Below are 17,585 nucleotides of genomic sequence, written 5' to 3'. Positions count from 1 at the left end.
AATGAGGGTTGCGTCCATGGTTGCACCCCAGGGCAGAGTTCAGGAGTGGTGAAACCACTTCCTTATCTTGGAATGAGCTTGGATTTGGTCTCCTGGGCTCTCGTGGTTGCTCTTTGGGAGGGTTCATGGCTAGGATGGCGAGGCGAGCGTTCGTATTTATTTACACAGAGCGATAGCGCTAATAACGTCTCAAGGAGGACTTTGCTTCGTTCTTGGGGCTGGGAAGGACAGATGTCGACTATAAAAAATATCTGCGTGATAAAAAGGGGGTTATAAATTTATATTAAAAGTATTAATGGGCTCTACAGCGAGAGCGGGACAGGTTGGATCCATGGTTGGAGGGTAGGGAGGGTCTACAGAGAGATTGGGACTAGGTGGATCCATGGTTGGAGGGTAGGAAGAGTCTACAGAGGGATTGGAGAGGTTGGATCCATGGGTTGGAGGGTAGGAAGAGTCTACAGAGGGATTGGACAGGTTGGATCCATGGGTTGGAGGGTAGGAAGAATCTACAGAGGGATTGGACAGGTTGGATCCATGGGTTGGAGGGTCTACAGAGGGATTGGACAGGTGGGATCCATAGTTGGAGGGTGGGAAGGATCTAGAGAGGGATTGGACAGGTGGGATCCATAGTTGGAGGGTAGGAAGGGTCTACAGAGGGATTGGAGAGGTTGGATCCATGGTTGGAGGGTAGGAAGGGTCTCCAGAGGGATTGGACAGGTGGGATCCATGGTTGGAATGGTCTACAGAGGGGTCAGGACAGGCTGGATCCATGGGTTGGAGGACAGGAAGGATCTAAAGAAGGATTGGACAGGCTGGATCCATGACTTGGATGAACCACGTCCACTCTGAGGTGGAACTGGATGGGCTTTGAGGTCCCAGCCAGCGCTCTCCATGCTCTCCGTGTCCTGTCCCCGTTGTCGTCCCTCAGAGCCTCTGCGGCCGCCGCGGCTGCTGCTGGAGCCCCCAGAACGACAGGGCCGTCCCCTGGTGCTTCTTCTCCTCCAACCACGGCTACAAGGTGGACGGAGACCTGCGCACGACGCCCGAGGGTGAGGAGGCCCCCGAGCTCCCCCCACTCCCCTTCGCTCGTCTCCTCTCCTTGATTTCACCTCATTTCATCTCCTTTTGTTTCATTTAATTTAATTTTGTTTCATTTCATTTCATTTTGTCTCATTTAATTTCGTTTAGTTTCATTTGATTTCATTTCATCTCGTTTCATTTAACTTAATTTCATTCCATTTCAATTCTTTTTGTTCGGTTTTGTTTTGTTTCATTTCATTTTGTTTCATTTAATTTCATTTCGTTTCATTTCATTTCATTTTGTTTCATTTCATTTTATTTCATTTTGTTTCATTTTATTTCATTTCATTTCATTTCATTTTATTTCATTTCGTTTCATTTTATTTCATTTCGTTTCATTTCGTTTCATTTCGTTTCATTTTATTTCATTTCATTTTATTTCATTTCATTTCATTTCATTTCATTTCGTTTCATTTCATTTCGTTTCGTTTCATTTTATTTCATTTCATTTCATTTCATTTCGTTTCATTTCATTTCGTTTCATTTCGTTTCATTTCGTTTCATTTTATTTCATTTCATTTTATTTCATTTCATTTCATTTCGTTTCATTTCATTTCGTTTAATTTCATTTCGTTTCATTTCATTTCATTTCATTTCATTTCATTTCAGTGCATTTCTTCATTAACTTTCATATAATTTAATTTAATTTAATTTAATCTCATTTTCCTCGATTTTATTTCTTTTAATTCCATTTTGTTTAAATTCATTTTATTTCATTTATTTTCATCTAATTCCATTTGGATTCACTTTGTTGTTATTTCATTTCGTTTCCCTTTTCTTTTATTATTTAATTTCTTTTAGATTAGTTTTGTTTAATAGAAATTCATTTGGCTTCATCGAATTCAATCGAATTTTCCTTTATTTTGTTGAAACAAACTTCATTAAGTTTTGCATAATTTAATTTTATTTTATTTAATCCCATCCCATCTCCATCCCATCCCATCTCCATCCCATCCCATCTCCATCCCATCCTCGTTCTTCCATCCCATCCCATCCATCCCATCCCATCCCATCCCATCCCATCCCATCCCATCCCATCCCATCCCATCCCATCCCATCCCATCCCATCCCATCCTCGTTCTTCCATCCCATCCCATCCCATCCCATCCCATCCCATCCCATCCCATCCCATCCCATCCCATCCTCGTTCTTCCATCCCATCCCATCCCATCCCATCCCATCCCATCCTCGTTCTTCCATCCCATCCCATCTCATCCCATCCCATCCCATCTCCATCCCATCCCATCTCATCCCATCCCATCCCATCCCATCTCCATCCCATCCCATCCCATCCCATCCCATCCCATCCCATCCCATCCCATCCCATCCCATCCTCGTTCTTCCATCCCATCCCATCCATCCCACCCCATCTCCATCCCATCCCACCCCATCCCATCCCATCCATCCCATCCCACCCCATCCCCATCCCCATCCCCATCCCCATCCCCATCCCCATCCCCATCCCATCCCATCCCATCTCCATCCCATCCCATCCCATCCCATCCCCATCCCCATCCCCATCCCTTCCACCCCATCCCACCCCAGGTTTCCAGGCCACGCTGACCCGGCTCCCGTCCCCCTCGCTTTTCGGGGCCGATGTCCACACGGTTCTCCTCACGGCGCAGCACCAGACACCGAATCGTTTCCGCTTCAAGGTGAGCTTCTCCTCATGGTCTCGGTGATATTTTGGACCTCCCAAGGCATGAGGAGACCCCAAGGAGCCAGAAAGCCCACAATCCTGGAATCATTGAGGCTGGAAAAGACCTTTAAGTCATCAAATCCAACTGTAAACCCCACACGGCCAAGGCCACCGCTCAGCGATGTCCTTTGGTGCCATGTCTCCATGTGTTCTGAACCTCTCAAGCGATGGAGACTCCACCACTGCCCTGGGAAGCGTCTTCCAGCGCTTGACGAGCCTTTTCATAGAATCACGGAATCATAGAATCACCAGGTTGGAAGAGACCCACTGGATCATCGAGTCCCACCATTCCCATCAATCACTTCCTTTTGGTGAAGGAACATTCCCTGATGTCCAACCTAAACCTCCCCTGGTGCCACTTGAGGTCGTTTCCTCTCATCCCATCGCTTGGTCCTTGGTTGAAGAGATCAACTTCACCCCAACCTCCTTCCCTGGAGCTGCTCGGAGCCATGAGGTCTCCCCTCAACCTCCACCTCTCCAGACCGAAGGGGCTTTAATTCCCTTTCTCCCCCTGTGATTCCCACCAAAACGCGTCCTTGCTCTTCCAAGGATGTTGAGGAGAGAAAAGGGAAGAAAGGGAAAGAATCTGGGGGGTCTGGTTGATGTCACGTTGACCTTGAGCCAACAGGGTGGTGGCCAAGAGGACAACCACGTCCTCTGGTGTCCAGCCAGGTGAGGGAGGGTATTGACCTGCTCTTAGGTGGTTCCATCTTGAGCACTGGATGCAGTTTTAGGTGCTTCTGGAGGGCGTCCAGAGGAGGACATGGAGTTGGTGAAGGGTTTAGATGGGAAATCATGTGAAGAGCAGCTGAAGTCCCTTGGTCTCTTCAGCCTGGAGAAGAAGAGGCTGAGGGGAGACCTCATCGCGCTCTGCAGCTTCCTCACATGGGGAGGAGGAGGAGGCGCCGAGATCTTCTCTCTGGTGACCAACGATAGGACCTGAGGGAATGATGGAAGATGCCAAGGGAGGGTTAGGTTGGGGCTGGATGGGCTTTGAGGTCCCTTCCAACTCAAATTATTCCACGATTCCATGATTCTTGGGTTTTTTTGCCAAGTCCAACGCCGACGATCGTGCTGGAAAACGTTCAAACGAGGCGTTAATTTCTCTATCACTTACTCGGACTTTGACATGTTCCTAGATCACCGACCCCAACACACAAAGATTTGAAGTCCCCCATGAGCACGTGGGACCCTTCAGCGGGCCAGCGGCCTCCAACGTCAACTATGGCGTTGAGGTCCAGCAAAATCCCTTTGGCCTCAAGGTGACCAGAGCGAGGAACGGCAAAGTTCTGTGAGTACATTTGGGGCTTCTTTTCCATCAAACGGTGATTCCACCTGCTTCCTCTGAAGGTTGATGTTGGTTTGGTTGCCCTCCTGGGTGTTCAAAACCCTTCTTCTCGTCTATAGATGGAGAAGGAGCGTGGAAAGGCTCTTTCCACATAAAACTTGGGAGAGGGGGAGGTCTGTCCCACAGGATTTAGGTTTGCTACGTTGGCTTTGTGGCTTCTTCTCCCCTTAAGCCTGAGCAGAAGAGATGAATCCACCATCCATTCAGCATCCATGAGTCCTTCCCAACATCACCTTCTACCACACCTTTCCCGTCTTACTTTTGATGGACCTGCTGAAGGTCCCGGCCTCCAGAATCGATTGGAGCTTCAGGCGTGTGCACCCCTCGTAATCTGTGGGTGACACGGAGCTGGGAGGAAGGGAGGGAGGCTCTGCAGAGGGACCTGGATCCATGGGCTGAGCCCAAGGGGATGAGGATTGACCAGGACCTTGGGGCACAACGACCCTGGGCAGCTCCAGCCTAGGAGGAGTCTGGCTGGAAAGGGCCTGGAGGAGAAGGACCTGGGGGGGTTGGTGGGACACGAGGATGTGGAGGCTCTGGAGCGAGTGCAGAGAAGAGCAACGAAGCCGGGGAGGGGGCTGGAGAAGAAGAGGAGCTGAGGGACACGGGTCAGTGATTGATGGGGATGGTTGGACTCCATGATCCGTTGGGTCTCTTCCAACCTGGTGATTCCACGATTCTATGACTTCTCCTGTAGACCCTTCACCAACTTCACGAGATGCACAAAGCAGTGGGACTCGAAGCTCAACCTTCCTTAAATTATACATGGTTTTTTTTTTAGGGGGTGGGTTTAGCCATCCTGAAGGATCCAACCTTCAGCCCTCAAACGCTGAGGCCGCATCTCCTTGTCTCGCCAGGTTCGACACCACCATCGGGCCGCTGGTCTTCTCCCAGCAGTTTTTGCAGCTCTCCATCAAACTCCCCAGCAGCAACATCTACGGGGTGGGCGAGCACGTCCACAAGCAATATCGCCACGACGTCAACTGGAAAACCTGGCCCATGTTCAGCAGGGACACGGCCCCATCCGGAGTAAGGACTTCTTATTCACATCTTCCTTCTGGTTACGTTCTGGATCCCCTCCATGGTTCACAGAGTCAGAGATAGAACCCTTCCAGCTCTCTCAGCCGCTCCTCTTCTTCTCCAGCCCCCTCCCCAGCTTCGTTGCTCTTCTCTGCACTCACTCCAGAGCCTCCACATCCTTCTGGTGGGGAAGGGCCACAGGAACCACCCAGGGAAGTGGTGGAGCCACCACCCCTGGAGGTGTTTAAAAGCTGGGAAGATGAGGTGCTCGGGGATGGTTTAGTGGTGGACAAGTAGAGTTGGACTCGATGATCTCAAAGGTCTTTCCCAGCCGGTTCTATGATGATTCGATGGTTTCCTCAAACTTGTGCTTCCAACAGGTTTGAAGCAACTGAAAGTCATTTCCCTTGGGACTTTATTTTCACTTTTGGTTTCTTCTGACGAGTTGAACCCAACGCGTGATCGGTTTTTGAGCCCCCGCAGGGTGTGCAGGGTCGCCAGCTCTTAAAATCGGCTTTTCTGTTTTCCTTCAAGAACATGGAGAACTTATATGGCGTCCAGACTTTCTTCTTGTGCTTGGAAGACAATTCTGGAGCCTCTTTTGGTGTTTTCTTGATGAACAGCAACGCCATGGGTAAGGACCTTCTTCTCCTTCTCTTCTTCTTCTCTCCTTCTCCTTCTCCTTCTCCTTCTCCTTCTCCTTCTCCTTCTCCTTTTCTCCTCCTCCCCTTCTCCTTTTCCTTCTCCTTCTCCTCCTCCTCCTCCTCCTCCTTCTCCTTCTCTTCTCTCCTTCTCCTTCTCCTTCTCCTTCTCCTTTTCTCCTTCTCCTTCTCCTTCTCTTCCAAAGTTCCACCTGCTTTGCAAACTCCAGCAACAGCTTTGGGGTCTCCTTGAACATCTTTGATACTTTCTCCTTAACGATTCTTCTCTTTCATCTTGGCACCACAGTCCTTTGAGATTTTGGTAACCCCTCAAGCTGATTTTGTGCCTTTCTTGCTCGCAGAGTTCTCGGTGCAGCCGGCGCCGGCTGTCACCTACAGGACAATTGGGGGGATTCTTGATTTCTACATCTTCTTGGGAGACACCCCGGAGCAAGTGGTGCAGGAATACGTGCAGGTACGTCGCTCAACCCCAACCCAAGGTGGTGGATCCTCCATCCTTGAACGCACCCACGTGTCCGTCCGTGCAGACACTCAAACCCAGACCTGGGAAACCGCTCTTGCTCATTCTGCTCTGACCAAGAGGGATCTACGAGTAAATAATCTCCAACCTCCATCGACTTGTGGTTTACCACGAGTTGTTATGCTCCAAACAGGTTTCTTCTCTCCTCCTCGATTGGTATTTCTCTTCACTCTTTTATTCATCCAAAATTACAACTCAGGGCTGACGGGGCGAGGCTAACGGCACGGGGTTCAACACAACCAGGTGCCGAGTCCTTCACTTGGGTCACAACAACCTCATTCAACGCTCCCGGGCTGGGGAAGAGCATCTGGGAAGGTGTCTGGTGGAGGAGGACCTGGAGGTGCTGGTTGACAGCAGCTGAACATGAGCCAGTGGTGGCCCAGGTGGCCAAGAAGGCCAAGAGCATCGTGGCTTGGATCAGCCATGGGGTGGCCAGCAGAGCAAGGAAGGGCTTGTTCTGCTGGACTTGGCGCTGGTGAGGTCACACCTTGAATTCTGGGTTCAGTTTTGGGCCCCTCACTCCATGAAGGACATCAAGGCGTGTCCAGAGGAGGAGAACAGAACCAGGGAAGGGTTTGGAGGCCTGGATTCCCAGGTCCTCCTCTGCAAGGCTGTGGAGGATCTCCATAGGTCTTGCTTCCACATTTTCTACCAACACCAGATGGGCTCCTCTGAGCACCAACAGGGCATTTGGGTTCTCTTCATCAGCCAAGCTTGAAAAGTTTCCATCGTGAGTTTCTTCGGTTTCACAAGAACCTGGATGTGAACTCGCTGTTCACTCTTGCACAGAGACATTTTCCAGGTGACTTCAGCTGCTCCTCACACTTCTAAACCCTTCACCAACTCCATTCCCTCCTCTGGACGCTCTCCAGTAGCTTTAGGTCCTTTTTATCCTGTGGTGCTGGAAGTGCACCCAGGTGGGGCCACACTAGAGTGGGACAATCCCCTCCCTCGATCATCTGAGAAGATGAACAGGAGAAGATGGGCAGGAGAAGATGGACAGGAGCCAGCAAAGTGTGATGCACCCCAGGACACGATTGCCTCTTGGCCACCACGTCACTCGCTCCTGATCAACTCGTTGTCAACCAGAACCCCCAGATCCCTTTCTGCAGGGTTGGTCTCACCCCCCAGTCCTTACGGACATCGACGGTGGCCGCGTCCCGGCTGCAAAATCCATCAAACGTGGTTAACCTTCACGTGGTTGGTTCCTGAGCTGTAGGGTTGGCCTCGTTTTTGGGGTTGGAGCTGGTTTAGCAGCTTTGGGCGACCACCTAAAACGCGCGTTATTGTGCTCAAGTCGACCCTCGGATCTGAGAGACAATCAGAGAACTCAGGGCATCCGACCTACAGAGAGAAAATAAACGACCCCGGTGGTTTTTTTGGTTCTAATTTGCAGTTCATCGGGTTGCCGGCGCTGCCGTCCTACTGGACTCTCGGATTCCACCTCAGCCGCTACGACTACGGCTCCCTGGACGAGGTGAAGGCTGTTGTGGAGCGGAACAGAGCCATCGGACTCCCCTACGTGAGTGAAAATGGGATTGGTCTTGGTTGATGAGCAGATACGGTTGGACTTGATGATCTCAAAGGTCTTTTCCAACCAAACGATTCCATGATTCTATAAAAAAATCTACTTTGGATGCCCCCATCCAGCTGCTTTCTTGATGTTTTTCATCAAATTATGTTGCGTTCAGCGTGTTCCCCGCTGCTCCGACCCTTCCCACCTGATGCCTCTTTCTCTTCCAGGACGTCCAGCACACGGATATCGACTACATGGAAGCCAGGAAAGATTTTACTTACGACAAAGTGAACTTCAAAGACCTCCCCAGTTTCCAGAGCTACATGCACGAGCAGGGGCAGAAGTACATCATCATCCTGGTGAGTGCTGGAAGGTTCCGTTTTCCGTGTTTAATAGCATCGTTATCAGGAGACGCGTGAGTTTTAGAAATAGGTATTTAATGTCTATGTTGATAGACAGGAGGGATTTGCAGGTAGTTGCTGGTTTCCATCATTGATGGAGAGAATCAATAATTGGCGGAGAGAACCAATAATTGATGGAGAGGAGCAATTATCATTGGAGAGAACCAATAATTGGTGGAGAGGAGTAATAATTGATGAAGAGAACCAATAACTGGTGGAGAGAACCAATAATTGATGGAGAGGAGCAATTATCATTGGAGAGAACCAATAATTAGTGGAGAGAACCAATAATTGATGGAGAGGAGTAATAATTGATGAAGAGGAACAATAATTGGTGAAGAGAACCAATAATTAGTGGAGAGAACCAATGATTGATAGAGAGGAGCAATAATCATTGGAGAGAACCAATAATTAGTGGAGAGAACCAATGATTGATGGAGAGGAGCAATTATCATTGGAGAGAACCAATAATTAGTGGAGAGAACCAATAATTGATGGAGAGAACCAATAATTGATGGAGAGGAGCAATAATCATTGGAGAGAACCAATAATTAGTGGAGAGAACCAATAATTGATGGAGAGGAGTAATAATTGATGAAGAGAACCAATAATTGGTGGAGAGAACCAATAATTGGTGGAGAGAAGTAGTAATTGATGGAGAGGAGCAATTATCATTGGAGAGAACCAATAATTAGTGGAGAGAACCAATAATTGATGGAGAGGAGCAATTATCATTGGAGAGAACCAATAATTAGTGGAGAGAACCAATAATTGATGGAGAGGAGCAATTATCATTGGAGAGAACCAATAATTGATGGAGAGAAGTAATAATTGATGGAGAGGAGCAATAATTGGTGGAGAGGAGCAATAATCATTGGAGAGAACCAATAATTGGTGGAGAGAACCAATAATTGGTGGAGAGGAATAATAATCATTGGAGAGAACCAATAATTGGTGGAGAGACACAACAATTGATTTAGAGAAGTAACAATTGATGGAGAGAAGGTATTGGTGGAGAGATCAAGTCATCAGGTGAGAGAACCAATAACTGGTGAGGAGAACCATTAATTGGTGGAGAGAGCAGCTGTATGAAATGCCTGTTCTCCACGTTCTTAGGATGCTGCTATCAGCATGGAGCTTCTCACTGATGGGTCCCCCTATCAAGCCTACGAGAGGGGGCAAAGCAAGGGTATCTGGGTTAACGAGAGCGATGGGAGGACACCAATAACTGGAGAGGTAAGAAAGTTGAGTCACCTTTGGGACCCCAAGAATGGGTCCCAATCCCCTGTGTCACCCTGGGGCTCTTCATCAGGGAGTCCAGGAGTAGGACAAGGGGAATGGGTTTGAGCTGCAAGATTGAGATGAGATTTTAGGGAGAAATGTTCTCCTAGGAGGGCGGGGAGGCCCAGGCCCAGGTTGCCTCAAGAATTGGTGGCTGCTCCATCCCTGGAGGTGTTGGAGCCCAGGTTGGATGGATCTCAGAGCCCCTGATCCAGTGGGAAGTGTCCCCACGGCAGGTGTTGGAACTGGATGAGCTTTGAGCTCCCTTCCAACCCCAACCATCCCATGATTCTATGAATTTCCCATCCCTCTGAGGTTTTTCACCTTTCTGCAAGGTCACCAAAACTTTCTTTTCTTTTCCCCGTGGTTTATCGCAGGTGTGGCCGGGAAGAACCGTCTTCCCCGACTTCACCAACCCCACTTGCACCAGCTGGTGGGTGGAGGAATGCAGAACCTTTTATGGCCAAGTGCCCTACGACGGGATCTGGATTGTGAGTAATTCTGAAACGAGCCCCTTTCGGTCAAATCGAAGCGGGTGGCCCATCAAGTTCTGGTCTGTCTGGAGGCTTCCACTGGGTCTCCGCTCAATAAAGTCATTTCTTTTGAGCCAGAACCAATTACCTCATCGCTTTCTACAATAAGTGAAAGGAGGTCGTGGTGAGGTGCATGTTGGTCTCTTCTCCCAAGGAACAAGTGATGGGATGAGAGGAAACGGCCTCAAGTTGAGGTTTAGATTGGATATTGGGAAAGATTCCTTCACCAAAAGGGGTTGCAGGTACTGGAAGAGGCTTCCCATGGACGTGGTGGAGGCACCATCCTTGGAGGGGTTCAAAGAAGGTGTAGATATGGAATCCATGGCATGGTGGGGCTGGGCTGATGGTTGGACTGGAAGAGCTTCGAGGCCTTTTCTCATCTCAGCGATTCGTTGATTCTATGATGAGAGGAAAGAGCCTCCAGTTGCACTGGGGGAGGTTTAGGTTGGATACTGGGAAGAACTTCTTTATGGAGCCGTGAAGCCTTGGAACCGGCCACCCAGGGCAGTGGTGGAGTCACCATCCTTGGGGGGGTTCAAAACACGTGTAGACGTGGCTCTTTGGGACATGGTTCAGTTGAACTGGATGAGCTTAGAGGTCTTCTCCAACCTTCGTGATCCTGTGATTCTACCTTCCCTCCTAACTCAGGATTTGGAAAGAATTAAACTCAGTTTCTCCAGCTTGGGTGCAGTTGCCACCAGTGCCTCTAAAAATACTTTTATATGCAGAAAGTTATGATCTTTTTCTTAGATCCTTTAATTATTTTCAAAATTAACGTGCTGGTGGCTACGCGAGGCGTTCAGCAGCTTGTGAACGTTATTCCTCATAGGTTTCTTCTTCTCAGGAGACCTCAGAGCAGCTTCCAGCAGGGAAAGAGGCTCCAGGAGAGCTGGGGAGGGGGCTCTTGATTAGGGAGTCCAGGAATAGGACAAAGGGACCGGTTTTGAGCTGGAAGAGGGGAGATTGAGATGGGATCTTAGAGAGAAACGTTCTCCTGGGAGGGTGAGGAGGCCCAGGTTGCCCTGAGAAGTGGTGGCTGCTCCATCCCTGGAGGGGTTCAAGGCCAGGTTGGATGGGGCTTGGAGCCCCTGATCCAGTGGGAGGTGTCTCTGGTTGGAACTGGATGGACTTTGAGGTTCCCTTCCAACCCAAACCCTTCCATGATTCTATGACTCTTGTGCCCTCAAGTCAGGAGGCTTTGAGACGATGCATTTGGCGGAAAGCCCGAGAAATATCGTTGTTATGGAAAATAACCACCTTTTCTGATCAAAATTCACTATTTTTCAGGATATGAATGAAGTCGCCAGCTTCGTTCCAGGCTCAAGTCGCGGCTGTGAGACGAATGACCTCAACTACCCTCCTTTCACGCCCCGTAAGTCTGTGGAGCAAACCGAAATGTTTGAGAATTATGGACCTATCAGCTAAAATGTTGAAACTCTTTATCAAGGAATTTGATTGTTGCCAGGACATGGTCAGAACTAACTCGATTTATTCCGAAAGTTGGGGTTTAGTATTTATGTGAGTCCGGGGAGACCCTAGAGGAGCCTTCCAGTTCCTCATGAGGCTCAACAAGGTGAGAGAGTTGGGGTTGTTCAGCCTGGAGAAGAGAAGGCTCCAAGGAGACCTTAGAGCAGCTCCCAGGATGGAAAGAGGCTCCAGGAAAGCTGGGAAGGGGCTTCTTCCAAAGACCTGGAGTGAAAGGACGAGGGGGAACGGCTTTAAATTGCAAGGGGGAAGATCTAGATGAGCTCTTAGGAAGAAATTCTTCATGATGAGAGTGGGGAGGCCCTGATCCAGGTGGGCTTTGAGGTCCCTTCCAACCCAACCCGTTCCACGGGTCCATCCTTGCAGGTGAAATCCATCTCGATGACGACGAGACACAGTCCAGGTTGATTTGAGCTTCCTAGCTTGAAAAATTGAAGCAAAATCTGGCCTCAAAACCTCACCCGGTCACTCAAGCTGCATTCGTGTCCGTTTGCGCAGCGGCTGGGGGATCATTTTGTGTTTTGCACATCAATTAATGTGAATTTTGGGAATTTTGCTGACAGAAAAGTTCTTTGTTGAAGCAAAGACGAGAAGAACCGGACGCCAGTCATGATGTTGTGTGGCCTGGTGACCCCGAGCTGCTTCAGCTCGGGGTTTGTGGTGTTGACGCAAACACCAAACTGAGCCGAGGGCCAATATTTCATGGATGTACATGAAGAATAAGAATAGAAATACTGCTTATCCCGTTAATTAAATGGATTGCATTGAATTAGAATCATAGAATAACCAGGTTGGAAGAGACCCACTGGATCACAGAGTCCAACCATCCCCATTGATCACCAACCCGTGTCCCTCAGCTCCTCTTCTTCTCCAGCCCCCTCCCCAGCTTCGTTGCTCTTCTCTGCACTCGCTCCAGAGCCTCCACATCCTCGTGTCCCACCAACCCCCTCAGGTCCTTCTCCTCCAGGCCCTTTCCAGCCAGACTCCTCCTAGGCTGGAGCTGCCCAGGGTTGTTGTGCCCCAAGGGCAGGACCTGTTCAGATCCCTAATTATTCGCAACATAATTAACTTACTTTAATTTAAATGCCCTTCTGAACGTCTTCCCTGCAGGTGTGGTGGACAGGCTCTTGTTTTCCAAGACGGTCTGTTTGGACGCGCTGCAGAACTGGGGGCGACAATACGATGTTCACAACCTCTACGGATACTCCATGATCCTCTCGACCCAACGGTGAGGAGACCATCTCAATATCTTCACAGCGACCTCATGAACGAGGTCCAAGATATGGGTCAGGGCAATCCGAAGCGCAAACCCAGGCTGGGTGGAGAATGGATTGGAGAGAAGGACTTGGGGGGCTGGAGGAGAAGCTCGACTTGAGCCGACAATGTGAGCTCAAAACCCAGAAACCAACCATGTCCTGGGCTGCATCCAACACCGTGGGACCAGCAGGGAGGGAGAGGATCCTGTCCCTCTGGTCCATTCTGTGAAGACCAAACGTGGAGACCTGGGTCCAGTTCTGGATCCTCAGCCCAGGAAGGACATGGAGCTGGTGGAGCGAGGCCAGAGGAGGCCACGGAGATGATGCAAGGGCTGGAGAACCTCTCGTATGAGGACAGGCTGAGCGAGTTGGGGTTTTTTAGCCTGGAGAAGGCTCTGAGGAGACCTTAGAGCAGCTCCCAGGATGGAAAGGAGCTCCAGGAAAGCTGAGGAGGGGCTTTCTCCAAGGGTCTGGAGTGATAGGACGAGGAGGAATGGCTTAAAATTGGAAGGGGGAAGATTTAGATCACAGAATCACAGAATAACCAGGTTGGAAGAGACCCACCGGATCATCGAGTCCAACCGTTCCCATCAAACACTAGATGGGATATTAGGAAGAAATTCTTCACGCTGTGGTGGCTGCCTCATCCCTGGAGGGGTTCAAGGCCAGGTTGGATGGAGCTTGGAGCCCCTGATCCCGTGGGAGGTGTCTCTGGTTGGAACTGGGTGGGCTTTGAGGTCCCTCCCAACCCAACCCATCCCATGGTTCTATGATCTTTGCAAACAAAAGGGCAGAGATATCGTCTTTCCTTCTAGAAACTGTGATTTCGTGGCCCAGAGAACCTTCTCCGTGGGTTGGAATCAGCCTTCCCAGAATGGGCTGGAGCTGGACATGGAAAAATTGCATTATTTAAGAATTGGGGTAGAATTCTGACTCAAAAACAGAGAGAAGGAGTCTTTAAAGTGCAAAAAGCCCTTCATTTATGACCGATTTGGATAAGAGACATTGGGTTAAACCTCATGGAATTTGTGTCGATAGCCGATTTATCACTGTGAATTAATAAATGATTGGGAACCAAAACTTGAGTTATGCAGAATTACTGATTCCTGCTGATTCCCACCACTTTTTTTTTTTTTTTTCCATTTCTTTGGCCTAATTCCACTCTTCGTTGTGACTTTCAGAGCCATTGAAAGTTTGTTCCCCGGCAAGCGAAGCTTCCTCCTCTCGCGGTCGACGTTCGCGGGCTCGGGGAAGTACGCCGGGCACTGGCTGGGGGATAACACGGCGTCGTGGGATCATATCAAATGGGCCATTCCCGGGATGCTGGAATTTGGACTCTTCGGGATCCCTTACGTAGGAAAAGAGTCGCTTATTGTACCCTTGCCAGTCGCGTATCCATGAAACCGGATCAACTTTGATCTCTAGGAGCCCGTCTGGACTAAACCTGATCGGGTTGATCTCTACGAGCCCATCTGAATTAAATCTAATTAGCTTTGATCTATAGAAGCCCATCTGAATTAATCTTGATCAGGTTTATCTCTATGAGCGCATCTTAATTAAACCAGATCTAAACGCATCTGAATTAAACCAGATCAAGGCTGATCTATACGAGCCCATCAGAATTAAACCTGATCAACTCTAATCGCTACGAGCCCATCTGAATTAAACCAGATCATGGAACGGTGACCTAAACTTTTTATTTTAAGATCGGAGCGGATATTTGTGGCTTCTTCGAAAACGTCACGGAAGAACTTTGCACACGATGGATGCAAGTGGGAGCCTTCTACCCGTTTTCCAGGAATCACAACACTGAAAAGTGCATCGTAAGTGGCGCCTCTTGCTTCGGGAACTTGGTTTGTGGCACAAATTTCTGTTCCAACCATTGAAGCCTTATAATTAGATTTATATCCCTGATCATTAAACAGCCAATTGGTTCAAAGGTGGTAGAACCTCACGCTTTGGGACATCCTCCCTCCAGATGATTGAGCTTCATAGGGGTTAATTGTGAGCACCGGCAAATGCAATGAACGTCATTTCTGGAATCATCTGACATCAAATTTGGTCCTCATTGGTGGTTTCTGCTGCTGTCTGAGGTCCCACCCTGAGTTTTGATGGCACGTCTTGGTCGTATCCATGTTCAACAGCAATAACCACAGAATCCATGGAGTGTTTAGCTTGGAAGGGACCTCCAAGCCCATCCAGTTCCACCCCTACCATGGGGGACACCTCAAACTGGATGTGGTTGCTCCAAGCTCCATCCAACCTGTCCTTCAACACCTCCAGGGATGGAGCAGCCACCACTTCTCCAGGCAACCCATCCCAGGGCCTCCAACATTTCTCGTCAAGATCTCATCTCAATCTCTCCTCTTTCAGCTCAAAACTGTTCCCCTTGTCCTCTCCCTGCCCAAGAGCATCTCCCCACCTTTCCTGGAGGCCCCACGTGCATCTCATGGTTGTTTTTTTTTATTTTCAGCCCCAGGATCCGGCTGTCTTCGGAGCAGATTCGGTTTTGGTTGGGTCCTCGAAGCACTATTTGAACATCCGCTATACGCTGCTGCCCTACCTCTACACGCTCTTCTACAAAGCTCATACCCAAGGGAGCACCGTGGTCCGGCCGCTTCTCCACGAGTAAGTTGACCTTCACCATCCTAGAAGGAGAGAATTCGGGGAGACTCATCTCATCTCTAGTTTCTTTGAACGCTCGAGTAGAACTAGATGAATGTTTTAATTATCTCTAGTTTCTTGAAACAGGTGAGTAGAACTAGATTAATATTTTAATTATCTCACCTCTAGCTTCTTGAAAGACGAGTAGAACTAGATGAACCTTTTAATTATCTCTAGTTTCTTGAAACACGTGAGTAGAACAAGATCAACATGTTAATTGTCTCTAGTTTCTTGAAACACTTGAATAGAACTAGATTAACATTTTAATTATCCTCTAGTTTCTTGAAACACGTGAGTAGAACTAGATGAACATTTTAATTGTCTCTAGTTTCTTGAAACACTGGAGTAGAACTAGATTAACATTTTAATTGTCTCTTTCCTGAAATACTTGAGTAGAACTAGATTAACATTTTAATTCTCATCTCTAGTTTCTTGAAACACGTAAATAGAACTAGATTAACATTTTAATTGTCTCACCTCTAGTTTCTTTTGAGTAGAACTAGATTAAGCCCAGATGCGATTAGAATCACGGCATCACCCAATCTTTAAGGCTGGAGAAGACCTCTAAGATCAAGCCCAACACCACTTTGCCTTCTAAACCGTGTCCCAAAGTCCCATGTCTACGTGTGTTTTGAACCCCTCCAGGCATGGAGGCTCCACCACAAGCCTGGGCAGCATCTTCCAATGCTTCACCACTCCCTCTGTAAAGACCTTTTTCCCCAGTATCCAACCTAAACCTCCCCTGGTGCAGCTTGAGGCCATTTCTTCTTGTCCCATCGCTTCTTCCTTGGGAGAACCCAACACCCACCTCATCACAACCTCCTTTCATGGAGCTGCAGAGAGCGATGAGATCTCCCCTCAGCCTCCTCTTCTCCAAACGTAACAGCCCCTGGTTGCTCAGCCGCTCTTTTGTGCTTATGCCTACCCATAATTAATGCATAAACAATTAATAAGCCGTTAATTAACTTCACCTCCAACTGCTTCCATCAAAAATAGCCTTGAGGCGGCACCATAGGACACTTCACAAGAGTAACTAGACAACTAAGACCGTAAAATATTAGGATTCCTCACATTAATGAGTATGTTATCAATTAACCAGTGCAATTAATACCTCTGCTTTCCCATTTGTTTAGGTTTTATTCCGATGAAGCAACGTGGGGCGTGGATAAGCAGTTCCTGTGGGGTCCTGGGCTCCTCATCACTCCTGTGCTTGACCCCGTAGGTCTCACCTTCTTGCTCCCTTGGGATGAATTCATGAGGGCACCTCAAGCCCTCAGCACCACATTTTTTTTCCCCCAAGGAATTGCAGAAACTCCCCCAAAAAGTTAAACTTCTCGACCTTCTGTTCCCCTCAGTCTTGGCTGGGAATCACCCTTGGATTTTCCGTTTTATTCCGGCTCAGGATGTTGTTACTCACTCAGCGTCCTGGGTTGGAAGAGACCCACAAGGACCATCCAAGTCCAACTCCTTTCCCTGCTACGTTACCTCCGTTTTCTCGGGAATTCGATGATTGTCTTTGGTTTTGGGCATCGTTGTAGAAAACCACGGAAGGAGACAAAGCACCAGAGGGAAATAGGGATAATTTTCATAATTTTCTCATTATGCTTTATAACCATTTTGGAAGTTTGGGCTTATTTTGGTTGTATTTCCTCTCCCCTCTCCAGTCGAGGAGGAGGAGCAAGAGAGGGGTTGGATGGGCACCTGCCCACCAGGCGAGGGCAACCCACCGCGTCGGACTAACGCGGCTTTGAATGGGAAAGTGATTTGTTTTGTTTTCCTCTTCCAGGGGGTGAACGTCACCCAAGCGTATATTCCTGACGCCGTCTGGTACGATTACGATTCGGTAAGTGGGATCGTTGGGTGAAGGTTTCTAAGCGAGGTCGCATCGGGGGAGGTTGAAATCAGGAGTTGTAGAAGCGTGGAATGGTTCAGGTTGGAAGGGACCTCAAAGATCATCCAGTTCCAACCCCTTGTCATGGGCAGAGACACCTCCCACGGGATCAGGGGCTCCAAGCTCCATCCAACCTGGCCTGGAACCCCTCCAGGGATGGGGCCAGGGCCTCCCCACCCTCATCATGAAGAATTTCTTCCTAATGTCTCCAATCTCAACCTCTCCTGAT

General features: G+C 48.8%; 1 protein-coding gene across 1 annotated transcript in view; it reads left to right on the top strand.

Annotated features, from left to right (window-relative positions):
• Positions 1-17,585, top strand: part of LOC138734004 (maltase-glucoamylase-like) — a 43,663-nt gene that overhangs the window by 2,163 nt on the left and 23,915 nt on the right. Inside the window, exons 4-20 of the mRNA XM_069881537.1 lie at positions 929-1,049; positions 2,626-2,735; positions 3,919-4,070; positions 4,985-5,156; positions 5,682-5,781; positions 6,151-6,263; positions 7,726-7,851; positions 8,073-8,204; positions 9,363-9,482; positions 9,905-10,018; positions 11,348-11,432; positions 12,656-12,773; positions 13,983-14,154; positions 14,508-14,624; positions 15,275-15,429; positions 16,599-16,683; positions 17,252-17,308. Of these exons, the coding sequence (XP_069737638.1) occupies positions 929-1,049; positions 2,626-2,735; positions 3,919-4,070; positions 4,985-5,156; positions 5,682-5,781; positions 6,151-6,263; positions 7,726-7,851; positions 8,073-8,204; positions 9,363-9,482; positions 9,905-10,018; positions 11,348-11,432; positions 12,656-12,773; positions 13,983-14,154; positions 14,508-14,624; positions 15,275-15,429; positions 16,599-16,683; positions 17,252-17,308 (2,049 nt within the window). The remainder of the gene's footprint in view (positions 1-928; positions 1,050-2,625; positions 2,736-3,918; positions 4,071-4,984; positions 5,157-5,681; positions 5,782-6,150; positions 6,264-7,725; positions 7,852-8,072; positions 8,205-9,362; positions 9,483-9,904; positions 10,019-11,347; positions 11,433-12,655; positions 12,774-13,982; positions 14,155-14,507; positions 14,625-15,274; positions 15,430-16,598; positions 16,684-17,251; positions 17,309-17,585) is intronic.

Source organism: Phaenicophaeus curvirostris, unplaced genomic scaffold (assembly GCF_032191515.1).
Source record: "Phaenicophaeus curvirostris isolate KB17595 unplaced genomic scaffold, BPBGC_Pcur_1.0 scaffold_51, whole genome shotgun sequence".
Taxonomy (NCBI): domain Eukaryota; kingdom Metazoa; phylum Chordata; class Aves; order Cuculiformes; family Cuculidae; genus Phaenicophaeus; species Phaenicophaeus curvirostris.
The sequence above is the reverse complement of the archived record's forward strand: the minus strand, read 5'-3'. Positions and strand labels throughout refer to the sequence as shown.